The following is a 22454-nucleotide window of genomic DNA, read 5'->3' as shown; positions in this document are numbered from 1 at the left end:
GTGTGTGTGTGTGTGTGTGTGTGTGTGTGTGTGTGTGTGTGTGTGTGTGTAGCCAGACAAGTATTAATAAAATAAAGTACAAATAAAGTTACTGATGCTCAAATTTGTCACATATTTGAGTGCCAGTAGTGTTTCAGCCTCTGTTGGTGGCTGTCTTATCATATTTTGAGAATGTTAATAATTTCAGTTATGCAATACATATATGAACATTCACAACTTGTGATATTAAATATTAATGGTGGCCCAGATAGCACAGCATAGATAAAACAGAGGCAGCCTAAACAATGAACCTTCGCCAATCTGATAGCATGTACGCTGCACATGAGAACATGGGAACATGAAAACATGAAAACATGAGAACATGAGAACATGAGAACATGAAAACATGAGAACATGAAAACATGAGAACATGAGAACATGAGAACATGAAAACATGAAAACATGAGAACATGAAAACATGAGAACATGAAAACAAGAACATGAGAACATGAAAACATGAGAACATGAAAACATGAGAACATGAAAACAAGAACATGAGAACATGAAAACATGAAAACATGAGAACATGAAAACATGAGAACATGAGAACATGAGAACATGAAAACATGAGAACATGAGAACATGAAAACATGAGAACATGAAAACAAGAACATGAGAACATGAAAACATGAGAACATGAGAACATGAAAACATGAGAACATGAAAACATGAAAACATGAGAACATGACAACATGAGAACATGAGAACATGAAAACATGAGAACATGAAAACATGAGAATATGAGAATATGAGAACATGAAAACATGAGAACATGAAAACATGAGAACATGAAAACATGAAAACATGAAAACATGAGAACATGAGAACATGAAAACATGAAAACAAGAACATGAGAACATGAAAATATGAAAACATGAAAACATGAGAACATGAGAACATGAAAACATGAGAACATGAAAACATGAGAACATGAAAACATGAAAACATGAGAACATGAGAACATGAAAACATGAGAACATGAAAACATGAAAACATGAGAACATGAAGGCCAACATATAATTAAGCTGGACTGCAGCGCAACTGTTTTTGGTGTAAAAATGAGCTGCGTTGCGTTGTTTTCATTTCAAACAATCTGATCACATGACTCAGACATTATTCCAGATTCCTGCTGTTACCTTTTATTTTAATCTTTTTAATCTAAGTTTGGGTTAAGGTTGGATAATAAGCACAAAGAAACCACTTGTGAAAGCTGCTTATGCTGTGAACCTGCGCTGATGTTGACCTTTTTACATGATAGAAATTATGGAAGAAAGAAAGCTCTCAGCGCTGTCTGCAGACACAGCTACAGCCTGCAGAGCAGCCGTTTCAGGTCACCTCTCATTTGTGATGATGACAGACGTGCCGATGTAATGTGGGGTCTCTCTGTGGCTTTCGGGAGATGAGCTGGAGCTGGGGCTCCGGCTGTTAGGGGCCACCTCTTTACCTTGGTAACCATGGTCATCTGATATATGGCTCAGTGAGGCAAAAGGGGAGGCCTTAATAGGACCGTGTCTGCCCAAGACTTGATGAAAGTTCAAAGACACATATGGAACTTGGGGGGGGAGTCCCACCCCAGGCTCTGTACCTGTCAGCAATCTCAAGTCGTCAGCGGATCTGGACTGTGGCTTGGTGGTAGCTCCAAAGCGCTGGTAGTCATGAGCAGGTTGTTGATATTCTGGAGCCAGGTGGCTGTAAGGGGTCTCCGTCATACAGAGCCTCTTCCTCTGCTCTAGAACTATCTGCATGGGGAGAGACTGGCCTATGCCATGCAACAAGCTCCCCTGTTCACCTTTACCCAGAACCAGGCTGCTGAGCAGAGGGCAAGCCGGGGCCCGATCACCTTTTGCATTATGTTGCACATCCTCGCTTAAAGATTTACTCTCCTTTGTGGGATGGGGCTGGAGGTGTGGACAAACTTTGCTATGGACGAGTGTGCAATGTTCATAGAGTTCTTCCTTCAGCCTGCTGTTCGAAAGAGTGTTCATGTCACTGGGACAATCATCGGGGTACCTACGGTCAGCTGCCAGTGCAGACCCTAATAAGAGAAGAAATATTCAGAAGCTGGCTCATACTCAACATCAGAACTCTTTTACCTGCTGAATGAGGCAGCATCAGGACCTTAGTGTTCAGCTAACTGTTTTTCATCAGGTGTCAGAGTGTCAGGCAGCCTCTCAATGAATCCAACCATGCTTTATCCACAAAAAACATATTTTCCTTTCTGCTCAGGGCTGCTGTGCATACTGAACCAGCATTCACTTCTGCAGACTAAGCTTTAGGGGGCATTCTTCCAAGCAGTGAATGTGAATGATGTGGACAGTGTTAGCTGCAAGGCTTTGTTGTTGGTGTGAATGGTAACACTGTAACAATGCAGGGTGCAACAGCACTCTAAATGTATTGAGAAACTGAGAGTTGAATCAGCAGGATATTGTTTCAGGCTGTGGTCCCAGGATGATGCTACGACAGAGAAAAGAGCAGAGACTGCAGACAGTGGCACTGTGAATGTGTCAGTCACACACACCCACACACACACACACACACACACACACACACACACACACACACACACACACACACACACACACACACACACACTCCATGAGTTTACAAACGTCACCAAAGACATTTTGGATTAAGGGAAGAAAAAGATTTATAACCACAAAATGATCTTGGATTCATTTGGACTTCCACCTGATCACTGAGGGGATTTTTTTTTCCATTAACATAATTTTTGATCATTATAATTGTGTCTTCAGTCTCCAGTCCTCCCACAGCCTGTAGCTGGATATGTGGTTGATTTTAAATGTAACTGTTAAATTTCTGTTTGAGGATATGATAATCTGAAAAATTAAACGAATGCAAACGACTGCTGGTAAATCACTGCTTATCATTGCATGTCTACTGCCATAACCATAGTTTCTATCAGCAGTATTTCTGCTGTATAGAAGTGTAAATGATTCCTGAATCATTCATATGTATGTAAATTACCCTAAAATCTGAACAATATCTGAGGAGTTTAGTGTAAAATTGTAGCTATGCTATATTGCTAACATAAAAAAAGAAAGTCCTTTTTTTTTAATCTTATAAAGAAAGAAAAATTCTTAGCAGCGACCTCATTCCTGACTTTTCCTGTTTGCTGCAAGCAGTTCTGAAACACTGGGATCTGTTACAGGCTTAAAATTGTGATATAATGCTGAGCTTATGTAAAGCATAAGCCTGCTTACAGTTTCAAATGAGTTTCCATTTGGTCTTTGCTCACTGTTAGGCCTCTAATGTCCTGTATGATATTGATAAGTCAATTTTATATAGCACACAACATTCATACATGTTTCCTCCCACACACACACACACACACACACACACACACACACACACACACACACACACACACACACACACACACACACACACACACACACACACACACACACAGCTGCTTTGGCTTCAATAGTGGTGTTGCTTTTAGCCTGTAGTATATATTTAACTTCTTCATATTTTTATATTATGGCTTGATCATCTTCATACCTTTCTGCTGCCACCTGTCTGTGTTTGAGGTTGGTGTTATCGAGCTGACCTTACTGGTCACTTATACTCATAAGTATGCAGCACAGGCCCCAGGCTACTGCCACCAAAGAAGATGATTTTCCTCCAAAACCTCTAATCTGCTTTACATTTTAACCTTGCACAGAGGCAGGTCAGCTCACCGCACTTGGATAGTGACTGAAGTAAAGGTGAAAAATGGTCAGATGTAGTTAAAAGCAAAAACAAATATGCAGTGTATGAAATCTGAAGATTTAGTCACAGCAAGCGAAAACTACAGATGAAATAAAAACTCAACCTCTGTATTTGTTGGATGCTGTGGAGCTGCTGATGCTCCATCCATCAGCTCCTTTGCTATGCAGGGAGCCAATGATTTGTTGAGACAGCTGAGAGGAGGGAACTGAGCTGGGCAGCTGGCTCTGAACGTTCAGGTGCTGCTGGGTGGGGTAGTGGAGAGTCAGACTGTAAGCGGGGCTGCAGGACACCTGAGCTCCTTCCGGTCTCAAGCTGGAGCTCTTCTCCTTGCAAGGGGTTACTGGGTACAGGGATCTGTCTTTCCACACCCCCTTTTGTGAAGAGCAGCATGAGAAGTCCGGCTGGAAGAGGCGAGCGGCCTGCTGGTGTTCATAGAAAAGTACAACAGAGAAGATTACTACCTCACAATAACACTTTGATTTCTGTGTTCATCACAAGACATTTTAGGGAATTATTAGATTAAATCTTGTTCCCACTGGATCCTCACAAAGTCAGAAATGGTCTGATGTAATTTCTAGTGACTGTAATCATTCCAGTTAAAGCCATAAAATCAACAGTCTTTGTTCTGTGAAAAAAAACCTTCCATTTATTTCTAGATTTCTCTGCAATACTGATCCTCAGACAGTCAAGTGGAGGTCCTACCTCGAGATAGGGAGCTTCTCTTAATTTGGTCTTCATTTTGACTGCTTTGGTTCTGAGCTGTCTGCAGTGGTCCTGAGAAGTGAGACTGAGACCAGATTTAGTGGCTTGTCTCTGCTCTTCAGATAACTGCAGTTCCTTGCATTCAATGTCACTGAGTGCAAAAAGAAAAGAGAAGAGAAGCATGTACTGTGCACGTTTGAACTGTTTAATGGAGGTTTTACCTGGAGAGTTACAGAGGGACTCACGTGAGGACATAGTTCACACTGACGATACAGTGAGGTCTGGATGAACGGCTGTTGTGGACGATGGTGGCGTAACTTTGCAGCCACACCCAACCTCCATGTTTTGATAGCAAGCGGTAATATTTAGTGGTGACCTGACCCTTCACCAGTACTGCAGTAAACACAAAGAGAAAGCTGATCAAATCTCCTCTTCAATCACCTTTAGTTTTTTTTTAATTTAGTGCTATTATTCATTTGTCACTAACTATGCACAAAAACACTGATGTCATAAGAGAGTGATTCCATTTACATTCATGGGGCAAACACACCCAAAATTAAACAAGCTGTGAAATATAAATCAAAGATAATATCATCAGTTCTTCCCAAATGTTGTCCACATAAGTCACCCAATCCTCCCTTGTAAGTCTCACTGAAAATGTAGTCTACTTACGTAAGTGATGAGCATAGCGTAGGTGGAACACGTCACAGGCATGAACGTGGTGGTAAAGAGTCTTGTCTATCAGGTCCTGAGGCTCGTAGCCTGTCAGCTCTGCCACTCTGACTCCAGAAAGGAAAGGAGGACAGGTCAGGGCTGATTTGAGCGTCCAAGTTCTAAACTGGATCATAATGTTCACTTAACATCATACACATGTTTTAAAATAGCTATTTTATATGGAACTTGTGCTTCAAACCTAAAATTCATTTACTTGAGTAGTGTCTCATACCTGAGTTTATCCTTACTTTGATCATTTATTTTGATGATTTCTATGATTTTATATTTTAACAGGTGACAGAGTCTCATGGGTTTCCTTTATCTACCAACCTACTCAACCCAGCATCTCTCCTACCTCATGTCCAAAAAGATGAGTTTGAGGTCCAGGCTGGCCCGGAACATGAACATGTTGCTGTGGAGTTTGATCTCAGTGATACCACTGGGGGGCAGGGAGTGTCCAACTGCCACCAGGCCCACAGTCTGATAACATGATTCATAGAGCGCCATGTCCATCATGTACTGACGCACTTTCAGGTAGCCGCTGCAGTGGATGACCTGGGAAATAACAGTATGACACTGATGTCTATTCAAACAGGAGCCTGGCATTTTCCACTGTGTCCAATCAAGGCACAAATTATTACCTATAAAACATTTTCTGATAGAACTTTTATAGAACTAAATTAATTCAACTATTATTGAACAAATCATGGTGTTCAAACCACAGTCGCCCAGAGTCCACTGTAAGATGCAGCTTTAGCACATGGGTGCATTTCAGGTGGATAACGTGGCACATCATCTGGTCTCTAGTGATGATGTACAGTATGGGAAATAATTATTTGATCTCCTGCTGAATTTGTAAGTTTTCTCACTTACAAAGACATGAACTGTCTCTGATGTTTAATAGTAGTTTCATTTAAATGGAAACACAATATCAACCAAAAATCCAGAAAAAAACACATTACATAGAAGTTATGAACTGATTTGCATGTCATTGAGTAAAATAAGTATTTGATTCCCTAAAACCCATTTTGCTCCCACAGATTGGCTGCGTGCCCATGTGGCACACAGATTATGATCAATCAGTCACTTTGTTATGTGTATTTTGGGGTGTGTGCTGAGGAGTTAAAGCAGGCCATCTACTAACTGGAAGGCTGGTGGTTCAGTCCCTGGCTGGTCCAGTCTGCATGCTTGTGTGAATGTGTGTGAATGGGTGAATGAGACATGCCCTATAAAGCACTTTGAGTGCTCATGTAGAGTAAAAATTGCTATATAAGAACCAGTCCATTTATCATTTATAAGCACACCCGTCCACAGACTCGTTCTCCTCTCTTCCAACCTCTCCACCACCATGGCCAACACCAAAGAGCTTTCAAAGGACAGCAGGGCACGAGATTGTAGACCTGCACAAAGCTGGACTGGGCTACAAGACCAAGGTGACAGCTGTTGGTGTAACTATTCAGAACTGGAAGAAATACAAAATGACCATCATCGCTCTCAGGATGGAGCTCCATGCAAGATCTTGCCTCGTGTAGTGAGAATGATCATAAGAAAGGAGGTAAATAAGGCCAGAACTACAGACCTAAAGAAGGAGCAGGTTAATGATCTGAAGCAGTTGGGACACCAGTCACCAAAACCCGTCTTCTGTCTTTTGTCCTGTCTCTCTCCCCCCTCAGCAGATGACCCCCCCTCCCTGAGCCTGGTTCTGCTGGAGGTTTCTTCCTGTTAAAGGGAGTTTTTCCTTCCCACTGTCACCAAGTGCTGCTCATAGGGGGTCGTTTTGACTGTTGGGTTTTCTCTGTATTATTGGAGGGTCTTTACAATTTAAAGCACCTTGAGGCGACTGTTTGTTGTGATTTGGTGCTATATAAATAAAATTGAATTGAACACCATTGGTAGCACACTACACTGTAATGAATTGAAATCTTGCCGCACCTGCAAGGTGTATGATCGCCACTGGATGAAAACCTCCTTCCTTCAGCCAGAACACTGAAGAGGAGTCTGGATGGGACTTCCAGCATAACAATGACCCAAAACATACCACCAAGGCAGCAAAGGAGAGGCTAAAGAAGAAGAACATTAAGGTCATGGTCTAGCCAGACCCCAGTCCTATGGAAAATCTGTGGAGGGAGCTGAAGCTTTAAGTTGCCAAGCTGCAGCCAAGAAGCCTGAAGGATCGAGAGAATTCCTGTAAAGAGCGGTGGGCACAAATCCCTGCTGAGGCTTCTCCACCAAGTACTGAGTCATGTTTTGTTTGGGGGTCAAATACTTATTTCATTCAATGCCATGCAAATCAATTTATAACTTTTATGTAATATGTTTTTTCTGGATTTTTAGTTTATATTCTGTTTCTCACCATTAAACTGAAACTACCATAAAAATTTGAGACAAATTTAGCAGAGGATGAAAATAATAATAATTTCCCCCACTGTATGCAACAGATGCACTAATGGTGTCCCTTTTAAGATAACTACTGAGGAGCACAGTATCTCAAGTGTAGAAATCAACTCTGAAAGGTGTTAATTTAACAACAACAAAAAAAATCCTTTTGTGATGTCCACGGGTTCTTGGCTTCAGGCAGTAATGGACTGCAAAAGATTTTCAAGTATTAAGAGCAATCCTTAAGTTTAAGTATGATAATATGTTATACTGCCCAAAGTATTCACTCACCATCCAGATCACTGAGTTCAGGTGTTCCAGTCATTTCCACAGGTGTATAAACCAGCACCTGTGCATGCAGACTGCTGCTACAAACATCAGTGAAAGAATGGGTCGCTCTCAGGAGCTCAGTGAATCCCAGTGTCTGACCTCACAGATGTGCTTCTGGAAGAATGGTCAGAAATTCCCATAAACCCTCCTAAACCTGTGGAAAGCCTTCCCAGAAGAGCTGAAGCTGTTCTAGCTGCAGAGGGTGGGCCCACATCATATTAAACCCTCTGGATTAAGGATGGATGTTACTCAGGTTCATGTGTGTGAAGGCAGATGAGTGAACACTTTTGGCAGTGTAGTGTATGTGATTTTCTCCTGTTACTTTTGAGCCTCTGAAATAGGGGGACTATGTATAAAAATGGACTTAATTCCTAAACAGTTAATGGAGTACTTTTTGTTAAACCCCTAAAGTTAAAGCTGGAAGTCAGTGTTTCAGTCACATCAGGATAGTTTGATTTGTGCTGGTTTACAAAGGCAAAATTACATAAAGAATGTGTCGTTATCCAGATACTTAAACGCCTTTTACATGTTCAATAACAGTTATTTAATTCTACAATTAAATAACTGTTACTGAACACTAAAAAGCTGTTTCTACAAAGGTTAAACATACATCATTTGATTGATCATTAAAGCTATTACAATGGAAGCGGTCTTTGTTTTTGGTCAAAAAAAACATCCCTTAATAAAGGACTGGAAGATTCTCAATAGGAAAAGTGAGAATGATTTCTGAGTCACAAAGTAACCAGGGCAGGAAGAAAACACCCATTGAACTTTGCTGTTTTTGTTGGCAGGCTTGTAATTAACTAACTTCATGTACCTTATATCCTCCACATGTCAGCCCTGCATTTCGTTTGGCAAGAACACATTTCATCCTCAAGAAGAAAGAACGCTCAATTTCATACTCTGTCCAAAAACACACAAAAACACACATTTCAGAGGCGTTATGCACATTGGTTTACATTATGTTTCATTAGGTTATTTTATAAAAGAGAAACACACACATCCAAAAAAATTAACCAGGGTGCTGGATCCAAGCAAAACTGAGTGAAAAAGGAGGAGGTCCACACCCCAAAAAGCTCCTTGAGAAATGTTAATCCATCAGTATTTAGGTTTTAGGTCCTGGTTTTAGGAGTACAGAACCACCACTCATTTATATTTTGTTAGAAAATGAGAAATAGAGAGAGCAATTTATTGAACCATATGCAAACATAAGGGAATAGTATGTAGTACAGTATATAAGGCAACAGAGTTTGTAAAATTATAAAGTCAATATTTGATATGACCAGCTTTATTCTTCAACACAGCCTAAACTCTTGGGCTTCTTAAGCAGCTGTCCTGTAAATTCTTGAAGTAGTCCTCAGGAATGGTTCTTCAGGCTCCTTGAATCACTTCTAAAGTGGATGTTGGCTGGCTTTTGTTTCATTCTCTGTCAAGATGATCCCACACTGCTTCAATAATATTGAAGTCAGGGATCCGGGGAGTCCACTGCATAACTAATAGTGTTTCACTGTGTGTTTTTCTATCCAGTTATGCTTTTACTGCATTGGCAGTGTCTTCGGTCATTTTCATGCTGAAAAATTAATCAGTTGCCAATCAGATGCTTTCCAAATGGTATTGCATGGTGGATCAAAATCTGTCCATACTTTTCTGTGTTCATCATCAACTTTAACAAGATCTCCAACACTGCTGGCTGCACAGTGAGACCTGGAGGGGCGTGACTGGGAGGAGCGGCCTGCCATATCTGAACCTGAGTATGTATTGTTATTGGACTTCTGTACAAATCACAGTTTGTCCATAACAAACACCATGAATATAAAGGTGTTCATGAGCATACGTGGCACCAGGACACCCTAGGTCACAGGTCAATGATCAATTTTGTAATCTTATCATCAGATCTGTGGCCATGTGTTCTGGACAGTCTGGTGAAGAGGGAAGCTGAGCCGTCAACTGATCACCTGGTGGTGAGTTGGATCAGGTGGCAGCGAAGGATGCTGGATGGGGAATAAAAAAGGGGTCCGCACACCAGCAAGGCTCCTGAATAATAATAGTATTTAATTCAAAAACCTTTAAAGGGAGTAAGATTTTGGGCTACAGTTGCCCTTCCTCCGACTAAGGGTTCTGGATAGGCCTGGCAAGCCCAAACATATAGTCAGGCTACGCTGGGCGTAAGGCCAGCAGAAGAGCATTCTGAGGGAGGCTGGGGACATTGAGTCCAAATGGACCATCTTCTGACCCTTCATTGACTGGTTAAGCTCCTGCCCCTTGTTTTGGTGGTGTGAAGTTCAACCGTTTTCGCCAGCTTCATACTTGATATAAGGGCTACTGGAATAGCGACGTGGGGGCAGCACGGTGGTGCAGTGGTTAGCACTGCTGCCTCACAGTTAGAATAACATCTGAAAGATCTTGGTTCGATTCCACCTTGGCCCAGGCCTCTCCCTCTCTCTGTGTGGAGTTTGCATGTTCTCCCCGTGCTTGCGTGGGTTTCCTCCCACAGTCCAAAGACATGCACTTACTGAATGTTAGGTTAATTGGCTACTCTAAATTGCCCATAGGTGTGAATGAGAGCGTGAAAGGTTGTTTGTCTCTCTGTGTTGGCCCTGCGACAGGCTGGCGACCTGTTCAGGGTGTACCCTGCCTCTCGCCCTATGACAGCTGGGATAGGCTCCAGCCCCCCCGCAACCCTGAACAGGATGAGTGGAAGCGAATGGATGGACGGAATAGAGATGTTCCATTTGTGGACAATTTTACATCTTTCATTAACCACCCAAAACTTTTTAAACAGGATTGTCTATATTATCCACAAATATTGGCCTAACCCTGCATTTATGTAAGACTACAGTGATGCGGACTCTGTCCTGGTCCACTGACTTGAAGAGAGAGCTGAGTGTAAAAACAAAGCTGTTGATCTACCAGTAAATTGACCGCTTTACTAGGGTGCCTAATAAAGTGGTTCAGTCCCTGAAGCTGGAGAGGCTCCTCTAGTCTGTACGTCGAAATACCCTTGAGCAAGATACTTAACCTCAAGTTGCGCTCAGTTCATCCACTGGATTATGAGTGTGTGAATGTTAGGTTATAAATGTGCTTCTATGAATGTGTGAATGAGGCTTGTAGTAAGAAAGTGGTTTGAGTGTTCAAGTACAGTAGAAAAGTGCTACTGTATATACGTACTGTCACAAGCTCTGGGCAGTGACAGAAAGGGTGAGATCAGGGATACAAGTGGAAATGAGCTTTCGTCAAAGGGTGGCTCGCGTCTCTGTGAGGAGTTCAGTGATTCAGGAGGGACTCAGAGTGGAGCCACTACACTGAAAGGAGGTGTTCCAGCATATCCTACTGGGAAGGAGGAGGAGGCTCTGTGGTACACCTGGGGCACGCTCAGATTACATCTCTTGGCTGGCCTGGGAATGCCTTGGTGTTCCCCTGAGCTGGAGGAGGTGGTCGGGTAGAGGAAGGTCTGAGCTTCTCTGCTTAGGCTGCTGCCCTGTGACCCAGGGCCAGATAAGCAGCAGAAGATGGATTTACCTCCAACAGTCTTTTGCTTTTATTAAGTACAGTTGAGATGTGTGTGTTGTTGGAGTCCATCCCAGGGCAACACGTCACCAGCCTGTCACAGGGCTAACCATTCACACTATGGGCAAATTTAGAGTGACCAATTAACATAACCCCAGTAGCTGCATGTCTGTGGGAAGAAACCCACACAGACACAGGAAGAACATGCAAACTCCACACAGAGAGAGCGGGCCAAGGTGGAATCAAACCCAGGCCTTCTACATGTTATTCTAACTGTGAGGCAGCAGTGCTAACCACCACACCACCGCTGCCTGCATGTAGAAACATACATTAGTCTAATGAGGACAACAGCTACAAATATGGGCCTATTTTTAATCCTGGAAGCACAGGACACATGCAGACCTAAACAGACTGAGTGCAAAGGTACTGAGTTCACAGCTGTGATGCAGCAGCTCAATAAATCCAGAGAAGCCTTTTCTTTCAAATTATATTCTCTGGATTGCAAGAAGTCCCAAGCTGGGGCTTCTCCGCCGGCATGGGGGGGGGGGCTCTGCGGTATGTCGGGCGGTTCTTGGGCACCTGGGCCCTGCTGCCGGCCTGCACGGGGGGGCTGGCCTCTGGGGGGGCCGGTTTCCTGATGCCTCGAATTCCCTGGGACCCTTGCTCCTCGACTGGGGGGCTCCATCTGGGACCTCCCTCTCCCCTCTGCTGGGGTGGGTATGCGGTTGTCGCTGGAATGTGTGGCCGTGGGTTTTCGTGGCTCTTGATGGGCTGCGGATGGCTCAGGTTTCCTGGGTCCTTCTCTGCCTGCCTCTGGCTCCTTGTGGGCGGAGCGGCGGCTTTCTGCCCTCGTTGGTAAGTGCGTTCCATGACACAGACACTAACGCAATCACAGCATAACAAAATTGTTGTTCTTATACAACCATGCTTCATTTTGTTGTGCCTTTTCCACATAGTTATTTTTCCAGGTATTGCTTGTTCTGTTTTGGTATGTTGTCTTTTTTCTGTTTTTTTTTGCAGTTGTAGCATTTGAATTGTTTTGGTTAATTTAGTGCTGCTCTGTCCTCTTTTTCTGTTTTCTCCCCTTTCTCTCTCTCCCCTTTTTTTTTTCTCCTCAGCCTGTCAACTGGAATTAAATGTATATGTACACAAATAAATAAAACAAACAAACAAACAAACAAACAAACAAACAAAACAAAAACACAAATATTAACACAAAAAGCTTATAGAGACTCTATAGAGCTTATCTTGGAAGAATAAATATGTTTGGCACAACAGTGCATTCAGATCACAATTCTGCTTGCAAACAGTGCCAGACATGACAGGCTTAAAAAAAAAGTCCCAAGCTGAACACTAGGGACTGAATTCTGTAGGCAGATACTATAGATGTTTATGTTGTTTTATATATGTTAGATCCTAACAGTTTACATCATATTATTAAATGTGGCGTAACAGGATCTGAATTGTTATTTACTTCAGGAGTAAAACATCAACTACAACTGTTTGAGACTTCACAATGGAGACAAATAGTCTGAGTACCAGGCAAAAAGTGATGGTGTGGGGCCTGGCGGAGACCCAGCACTGCTGTCATCTCATCGTGGTCTGACGGGTGGATGTACTCAAATATACTGTTTCCTGTTAGCTCCACCTGCAGCACACACATTTCCAGCATGTAGTGATCAATTACACAATAAATACATTCAACTGATATAGAAACAAAAGAGTGTTGCCATGTACTAAAGGTGGTGAAATTTCAATTGTTACATGTCACATGCTTCTATTTTACTTATATATTTGTCTTCAAATTGTTTAGAACATGTAAACTTAAACTAATCCACAGAGAGAGTGCTGAGGGTCTTACCTGGGACAGACCGAGGTGAACTGATGCAGTTTCTGAAATGTACATGATTTTGCCATCTGATGCAACAACAAACACAAAACCATCTAGAGTCTGTTGGAGAAGAGCAACAAAGTAGTTACTATTAAGCAAAGTGATGATGATGATGATGATGATCTTCATTTCTATAATGTTATAATGATAATATCCCTGTAACATTAATGTGACATGGAGCCGTGCTCAGTGGCAGCCTGTTGCAGCAGGTCTTTGTTGGGTTTTTACTATTTTTAAATCACTCATTTATTCCAAATTACTAATAATTGTTATTTTGTTACTTTATAGACCTTTTTTCTTGCTTTTTTCTTTGTTTGTTTGTTTACACACTGAACCATCTGATGGCACTGAATACTCCAGTGACACTAAAAGGAAACAGTGATGGCATACACCAGTGTTACATCCTGAAGACACTACAGAAGACACAGTGGGGTTGTAGAGCTGGTGCTAAACTGAGAGATAAAAGTTGGAGATATAAACCATCCATTTCACGCCGTCTTAATGGAGCCACTCTTTCGTTGCCTTGGTGGTATGTTTTGGGTCACTGCCATGCTGGAAGACCCATCCATGACCCATCTTCAGTGTTCTTCAGGGGTCCTCGTCCCCTCACTGCAGTGAAGTCATCCTGTAGCCTTAACAGAAAAACAGCCCCAAAGCATAAAGGTTCCACCTCCGAGCTTGACTGTGTGGATGGTGTTCTTTGGGTCAGACTCACACGGCAGGTCGAGTTGGTGCCAAAGAGCTCCACTGTGGTTTCATCTGACCACAGCACTTTGTCCCAAGTCATCTTTGAATCATTTAGATTTTCACTGACAAACTTAAGACAGGCCTGTACCAGGGTTATTATAGTTTGGGACTTTACAGTTTTTATTTTTTACAGATTTTAGTTTAGTTTAGTTTTTTTTCTCTCTAATTCAGTTAATTTTAGTTAGCTTCCAGAGTGGTTTTTGCTCGTTTTTATTTTTTGGTTTAATGTTTAGTTTTAGTTTAGTTTTTTTCATAGTTTGTCAGGTTAAAGAGTGACTGTTGTGTAATAAAAACTTGACAAACGATACCGTTTGAACATTTTTATTCAACAACCAGCTGTTCACTGGGACTTTTTCCCCTCTTTGGGTTTCCGTGGCTGTTGTGCGCTTCTCAGCTGGACTTTGACGTTGGTGTTTTTCCTGACTCAGAAGTGTTCTGCACATTTTTCATCATCCACAACCAGACGCTCGTTTCTATCTGTGCTGTCGTACTGAAAGAAACTCCGTATGGGACTCTGCTGCTTTCTCAGCAGCCCGCTGCCATTACTTTAAGGATCAGAGTGGTGAGCACACACACAGTTGCGGCGCTCCCAGCTTAAACTCAGAGAATGGAAAAAATGATTTCATATGATCCACAAGGCTTTTAAATAAAATAATGAAAATGAGGTCATTTTATCAATAATTTCAGTTTTAGTTAGTTTTATAAACTCATAATATAGTTTTAGTTAGTCACCATTGTTTCCTTTTAATTCTTGCTTTTATTTGTTTCAGTTAATGAAAATGTTTTTTCAGTTTCAGTTTGTCATTTCATCTGTTTTCTTTAACAATAATAACCCTGGCCTGTACATGTGCCTTCATGAGCAGGGACACCTTACAGGTGCTGCAAAATTTCACTCCATTACAGCTCCATTAGTGTGTTACCAATGCTGTTCTTGGTGACTGTGGTCCAGCTGCCTTCAGATCATTAACAAGCTCCTCCTGTGTAGTTTTGGTCTGCTTCACCTCCTTTCTTATGACCATCCTCACCACATGAGGAAAGATCTTGCATGGAGCTCCAGATTGAGGGCAATGATGGTCATTTTGTATTTCTTCCATTTCTGAATAGTTACACCAACAGCTGTCACCTTCTCACCAAGCTTCTTGCTGTTGGTGCTGTAGCTCATTCCAGCCTTGTGCAGGTCTACAGTCCTGTCCCTGATGTCCTTTGACAGCTCTTTGGTCTTGGACATGGTGGAAAGGTTGGAATAGAAGAAACTGATTCTGTGGACAGATGTGCTGTATACTCTAACGAGCTGGGATCAGGAGTATCTGCAATTGATTGATTGAATGATTGTCTGTAATCTGTGTGCCCATGTGGCAGACTGATGACTGGAATTCTGGATGGGTTGTAAGGGATCAAATACTTATTTCACTCAATGACATGAAAGTCAGTTTATAACTTTTATAAATGTGTTTATTGGTTGATATTCTGTCTCTCTCTATTAAAATGAAACTCCCATAAAAATTGCAGCAGGTCACCAGCCTGTTGCAGGGCTAATACAGAGAGACAAGCATTCATGTTCACATTCACGCGTACAGCCATCGGGCATTACCAGTTAACCTAATATGCATGTCAGAGGTGGGAAGTAACGAAGTACAAATACTTCGTTACTGTACTTAAGTAGATTTTTTAGGTATCTGTACTTTACTTAAGTATCTATTTTTCTGACTACTTTTTACTTTTACTCCCTACATTTTTACACATGTATCTGTACTTTCTACTTCTTACATTTTCAAACAGACTCGTTACTTTTTAACACGTCAGAGAGAAGTTTGCATTTCCGGTCAGTGCGCCTTCAAACATCAAACGATCTGAGCCTAAACGGAGGAATAATAACACATAAGAGACAATCGTACTGCATATCCTCCATCATCGGGGCTTATCTCGTACAAAGGGATTAAATACGCAAACCCATATAATTAATGTATCATTTATAGCGCTATAATCAGGGGTCACAGCGGGCCGGACCGAGTCCGTAAGCACATAAACAGCTTAGCTAGCGCTACTGAAGAGGAGCGAGCATGAAGGGAGTAACGTGTGGCAGGTAAATGCAACGTTTCTAAATGCTCAACAAATATCAGCAAACACACAAAGTGTGTGCAGTTTGTCACACAGTGTGTCTGCTAGCTAAAAGAAGAGCTGCTGTATTTCAGGGAGAGCAAAGAGAGAGAAGTTCACTCAGAGATGGAGAAAGAGGACAGGAGAGGAAGAAGAGAGGTTAGAATTAAAGGTAAGGACTGGAAAATAAACTGAAGTATGCTGACTTTGTGTAATTCAAAGATTGTATGAAAATACTGCAGTTTAGTGTGTAATAAATAGGTTAGCTTGTTGTACTGTATTTACAGTAAGCTCTGTGTTGGACTGGAGCACAGTGTTTGTGTTCATGGTCAGAGTTACAGGTTACATCAGTGCAGCAGAGATGAGTTTGAATCAAAGCTGCTGATGCTGAGAATCATTCACTGAATCCAACATTTCTACAGCCTGTATGCTGTCAGTGTAGGGGATGGAGATCAGCAGATAGCTGTGAAATACTGGGTTACATCTTTGTGAGTTCAGTTCATCCACACAGAGCAGTAAACCTCAGAGCAGCAGCAGCAGGTCAGCTGATCACAGCCTGCACACCAACATCATTTACTGCAGCTACAATAGAAAGTTGTGATTCTTCTCCCCATGCAGAGCCACTACAGCTGATCTTAGGGTTCCTCCACCTTCTGAATCCCACTGTAACCCCTGAGTATCCTCATGTTGGTGTTTAGGTGGAGGCACAGTCACCCTCTACTATGGAGGACACAGAGAACAGAGCTGTGCTTAAATTCCCTTTAACAGTTTGTGTCCTACAGAACAGTTTCAAGCTGAGTGCACTCATTAGGATTAAAATTTAGATTGGAATAACATGTGTATTCTCATGTATTATTTTATGTTATTACAATAATATATAATGAGGTTCAGTTAGCTTTACACAAAAATAGCAGGTAGAAACATCCTCCAAAGAACTACTTTTACTTTCTTACTTTGAGTACATTTCAGAGCCTGTACTTTTTTACTTTTACTTAGTAGAGAAGTTGAACCAGTACTTCGACTTTTACTAAAGTATTTTTTAACATAAGTACTTGTACTTCTACTTAAGTACAGAATGTCAGTACTTTTGCCACCTCTGATGCATGTCTGTGGACAACTGAAGATAAACAGGGTTTATTGTGTGGCACTTCAAGGATTCTTTCTTGTCATTCGCATCACATTTACATGCAGTGGAATAAAATTTCTGTCCTTGAGTCCTAGTTGATGCCTTTAAAGAAGTAAATGGACTAGTTCTATAGAGCTTTTCTACTCTAGCTGAGCACTCAAAGCGCTTATACAACATGTTTACATTCACACAAGCACTTCCATGAGTAACTAAGCAAAGTGCTTTTTATTATCTAACACTCACATTCCAATGCTTGCATTGGAGAGCAACTTGGTTAAGCATGTTGCCCAAGGATACATTGGCATGCAGCCTGGAGTAGCCAGGAATTGAACCACCAACCTTCTGATCAGTAGGTGACCTGCTCTACCTCCTGAGCTACAGCCAGCCCAAACAATAAACAATAGCAGTTTGAGATGTAGTAAAGGTAGTGACACTTGGTGCCACAGCAGTGATGATTGTGCAATAACAGCAGCATGAGTGTGTGTAAGGACTGATGGAGGGAGAGCAGTGCAGCTACACAGCCCCACCACAGTTCAGCTTCAGGGAAGAAGCTGTTCCTCTGTCTGGTGGTCCTGCTCTTGATGCTCCTCAGCCTCCTGCCTGAGGAGAGGGGAACAGAAAGTCCGTGTGCGGAGTGTGTGTGTGTGTGTGTGTGTGGGGGGGGGTCCTTCAGGATGCAGGTGGCCCTTTTCCTGCATCTGGAGGTGTAAATGTTGGTGGTGGTGGAGAAGCAGCCTTCACCACCCTCTGCAGAGCTTCCTTCTCTGCTGCAGAGCAGCTTCTGTGCCACACAGTGATGCAGGAGCCCAGGACGCTCTCCATCACACATCTGTAGGATGAGGAGAGGACTGAGTTTTCGAGTCCAGCGCACCTCAGCCTCCTGAGGAAATAGAGGTGCTGGTGTGCCTTCCTGACCAGACTGGAAGTGTTGTCGCCCCAGGTGAGGTCGTTACTTAGGTGACCGCCCAAGTACCTGTACCTGGGGACCACTTCCATCTCAGATCCTCCAATGTGCAGGGGGAGGAGGGGGAGTCTGACTCTTCTGAAGTCCACGACCATCTCCTTTGTTTTTGTCACAGTGATGCAGAGATCGTTCTCTCTGCATCAACCCTCCAGGTGTTCCACCTCCTGCCTGCAGACTCATCATTGTTAGCGATGCAAACTTCACAATATGACATCCTGGGTGTTTTACTGAGCAGTCATATGTGAGCAGGGTTGAACAGGAGAGGGATGTTGTGGATCCTCACAGATTGCGGCCCTGTTCATCAGGAAGTCCAGGACCCAGTTGCAGAGGTCCACAAGAGCATACCTAGGAACCTTACACTCCAGGTGGGTGAGGGCGGTGTGAACCACAGAGGAGATGGTGTCCTCCATGGACCAGTTCTTCCAGTATGCATTACTGTGTGGGTCCAAGTGACATCGATGGTGTCCTTGATGTGGGCCATGACCAGTCTCTCAAAGCCCTTCATGACTATCGGGGTGAGAGCTACTGGCTGTAGTCATTCAGGCGGTCATTGTGGAGCTCTTGGGGACCGGGATGATGGTGGCAGACTTTAAGCAGGTGGGGGCAGCTGCTTGTATGAGGGAAGAGTTGAAAATGTCAGTCAAAAGGCTTCTACTCTGTCAGACACACAGTGCTGCAGGCGTACATACTGTGGTCTGCCAGTCAGGTAGTCAACAATCCAGGACGCAAGGGGGACATCTACCTGCATCGCTGTCAACTTATCACCCAGAAGAGCAGGCTGAATGGTGTTGAATGCACTTGAGAAGTCAAAGAACATGACCCTCACAGTGCTGGCCGGCTTATCCAGGTGAGCGTAGACTCAGTTTAGCAGGTAGATAATGGCGTCCTCAACTCCCAGGCGGGGCTGGTAGGCGAACTGGAGGGGGTCCAGAAATGACTGGACCATGGGCCGGAGCTGATCCAGGACGAGCCTCTCCATGGTCTTCATTATGTGGGAAGTCAGTGCCACTGGCCTGTAATCCTTGACGTCACTGGGTCGCGTCATCTTCGGGACCGGAACGATGCAAGATGTCTTCCACATCACAGGGACCCTCTGAAGATCCAGGCTCATATTGAAGACATGGTGCAGTACTCCACAAAGCTGGGTGGCACAGGCTTTAAGCACCCTGGGGGAGACCCCGTCAGGGCCTGCAGCCTTGTTTTTGTGGAGTCTCTTAAGTTGTCTTCTCACCTGGTCAGCAGACTAACTGTAGAGGTGGCGGGTGGGGGAGGGGTGGAGACGTCAAGAGGGCCATCACAGGAAGGAAGCAGGCTATTGTGAAGTGTGGGGGTGGGTGGGGGTGGAGTGGACTTCTGGAGACCAGCAGCAGAGCTGTCTGGACGAGGGATGACAGAGCCTGCAGTGTCAAACCTGTTAAAGAACAGATTTAGCTCATTGGCCCTGTCCACACTGCCCTCCATTCCCCTGTTGTTGCTGGTCCTGAAGCCAGTGATGGTTCTTATTCCACTCCATACCTCCCTCATGTTGTTCTGCTGGAGTTTCAGCTCCAGCTTCCTCCTATAATTGTTTTTAGCCTCCCTAATTGTTGTTTTAAGTTCCTCTGGATCGTTCTCACCTCCTCCCTGTTGCCCAGCCCTGAAGGCTTCTTCTTATTGTTGAGAAGTGCTTTAATGTCCTTTGTTACCCACAGCTTGTTGTTTGGGTAGCATTTTACAATCCTGGTAGGAGCAATGGTGTCCACACAGAAGTTAATGTAGTCTGTGATGCATTCTGTGAGCCTGTCGATGTCCTCTCCATGAGGCTCGCAGAGTGCCGGCCAGTCTGTCACCTCAAAGCAGTCCTGCAGTGCTTCATAAGTGTCGCCATCTCTTAATTGTCCGTGTGGTCACAGGCTGACTTTTCACCAGTGGCACATAGCGGGAGCTGAGCTTCACCAAGTAAAGCATACAGCAGGTCCAGTGTTCTCTCCTCTCTGGTGGGACAGTTCACATACTGGGTGAAGTTTGAGAGTGTCTTTTCCATGGTGACATGATTGAAGGCACCTGAAACTGTAATAGGGCAGTTGGGTGTTGAGTTTGAGTGAATGACGTCACACGCCGACGTCGGGTTGGCAGAGGGGGGGGACGTAAACAGCCACAATAATAACATGGGAGAACTCCCTTGGTAAATAATATGGCCTCAGTCTAGCAGCCAACAGCTCGATATCTGGGCAATTGTAGGAATATTCATGACATATGCCACATATATATCTTATGTACATTTACTTCCCTGAAAATTTGTCTTTGATTGGAAGAATAACACAACTGATTAAAAATACAGAAGCTTATAATGTTTCGTGTCATCATGAACTTTGTATTCTGACTGTACTCTGATGAAGACTACACAATGATAGAAATGGAGACTTCGAGGTCACCCTGTTGTTGAATTTCTCTGTTTTCCACATTCTGTTTTGCAAATGATGTAATCAAGACTGATAAGCTGTGACTGTATGAAACTGTAAGAAAAGATAGGAAGAAAAACGAAACACACAAACGCAGTGCTGTAACGGGCAGCGTGCCCAGTGTTTGGGGTTTAGTTCTTTTAGCTTCTGTTTTCATTGAGTTTCCAGTCTGTCACTTATGTTTTACTTCCTGTCTCTTGTGCTTCCCACCTGCTGCCTGGTCTCTCATTAGTCTTTGTGTATATATTGTCTGCGTTTTCCCTGGTCCGCCCTGCTCTTTAGTTCTTGTTTAGTTCTGGCACCCATCCAGCCCCAGTTTTGTTGGTTTTATTTTCGGTCATTTTCAAAATAAATCACATTAAGTTCAGTTCTGTCTGAGAGTCGTGCATCTTGGAGTCCAGCTTCGCCTGCCACACAGCCTCACCTGACACACATACCTATCGCTTTAAAAGGCCAAAGCAATGCAGAAACAAATTCTTTGAACTGTAAACCTGCTCCCAGGACATGTGTTTATTCCTGCCATCAAGATTGCTGTAAACAGGAGCAGATTACCTCGGATGCCCCTGAAAATTCAGGCATGTGCTGACTCTGTTATGAAGCCCTCAATCATGTAATTCATATGATATTCTTATCTTTCCACTGCAGAGATGCAAGGAAAAATGTAGCTTGTATACATAGCATCACTTAAACCCACGTTCTGTTCTGCTCAACATGAACGAACAAATTGGTGTGCAGCCAAATTTAGCTCTTTTTCCTATCACGCTCATATTAAATCACTCCATACACTAGCATACAGTAATCTAACTTTACTCAAGCCAGAGGCACAACACACGGTGAATTAGTGATTAGAGGAAAGTATTAACAGCATAGTATAGCACCATAACATGGTTGGTTATAACCTGTACTGACTTGTAAAAGGTGGGAACCCAGCTCCTTGGCCATGCTGTCCAGAGGACTAAACCTTGTTGGTTGCCCCCATCCATCACCCAGGCCTACACAGAGAGACAGACACAATGAGACAAAGACTGGCAACATGTGCATCAGCAAAAAACACAGAAATATCACTGTAACAAAGCCATCGTCACACATTCATTTTATTTTATGAAGGTAAACATTTATTTCATAATGTCATTTGGAACAATTATGAGCTAAACTGACCTTAACTAAACCAACTGAACCCAGTCGTGCTGATCTCATGATGCTGGTTCTTAATTTTACTGCAGAGCAAACACGGAAATATCTGAACTCACAAAGATGCTGTCAGACCTTTGACTGGCACTGTAATGTCTCATGATTCATATCACAAAGGTTGTGCTTACTTTCCTTGCTGGAAATCTGTTGCATGGTTATAGTGTTTTTTCTAGTGGTCTTGAGTATTTTGCATGATACCAACAAAGGTATTGTAACATTGCAATTAGAATTTTTTGACAGAAAGCCCAGAGACAATCAGAATAAGGTTCATGTCAGACAGATTCAGCTTCCCTGACACAAGACAGCTGTAGGAAATCTTTCATACCACACGCTATAACTCCAGATAATGAGAAACATCATTTAACAGCTGTAACAAAACAAAATTTTGCAAATATGGCACATTTATTTTTCTTATCTTATGCTGCTGTAACAATCAGACATAAAGTACCAGTCTGGACAGTTCTGATATCATTCAGAGTGACGCCTTTGAATCTGACTGCCTTTAGTAGCTGCAAATTTCAGTAAGTCGATTTTTGTTCGAGCTGTGGACTGTGTGTACTGTGTCTTTCCCATCCCATAATATTGTTATATATTATG

At 43.0% G+C, this 22454-nt stretch overlaps 1 protein-coding gene across 1 annotated transcript; it reads right to left on the bottom strand.

Moving 5' to 3' along the window:
- Positions 1 to 1351: 1351 nt before the first annotated feature.
- On the bottom strand, positions 1352 to 22010 carry LOC115791508 (single-minded homolog 2-like). The gene is made up of 11 exons (XM_030745587.1): positions 21986 to 22010; positions 21576 to 21658; positions 13262 to 13351; positions 12940 to 13048; positions 8711 to 8796; positions 5543 to 5742; positions 5146 to 5252; positions 4719 to 4866; positions 4474 to 4624; positions 3875 to 4193; positions 1352 to 2074 (listed from the first exon to the last, which is right to left on the bottom strand). Exons 1-11 carry the CDS (start codon positions 22008 to 22010, stop codon positions 1371 to 1373), a joined length of 2022 nt encoding a protein of 673 aa, XP_030601447.1. The 3' UTR covers positions 1352 to 1370.
- Between the last annotated feature and the right edge of the window lie 444 nt (positions 22011 to 22454).

The sequence above is a fragment of the Archocentrus centrarchus genome, chromosome 14 (genome assembly GCF_007364275.1).
Source record: "Archocentrus centrarchus isolate MPI-CPG fArcCen1 chromosome 14, fArcCen1, whole genome shotgun sequence".
NCBI classification, from domain to species: Eukaryota; Metazoa; Chordata; class Actinopteri; order Cichliformes; family Cichlidae; genus Archocentrus; species Archocentrus centrarchus.
Note: the sequence above shows the minus strand (reverse complement) of the source record. Positions and strands in the feature narration are given on the sequence as shown.

What these genes read in the sequence shown, in the direction of transcription:
- LOC115791508 (XM_030745587.1), bottom strand. Translation starts at nt 22,010, where the DNA reads ATGCAACAGATTTCCAGCAAGGAAA. An exon ending in ACAGATTTCCAGCAAGGAAA is followed by an intron (nt 21,659 to 21,985) that starts GTAAGCACAACC and finishes CTCTCTGTGTAG; the next exon opens with GCCTGGGTGATGGATGGGGG. An exon ending in AGTGTGAACTATGTCCTCAC is followed by an intron (nt 4,625 to 4,718) that starts GTGAGTCCCTCT and finishes TTTTGCACTCAG; the next exon opens with TGACATTGAATGCAAGGAAC.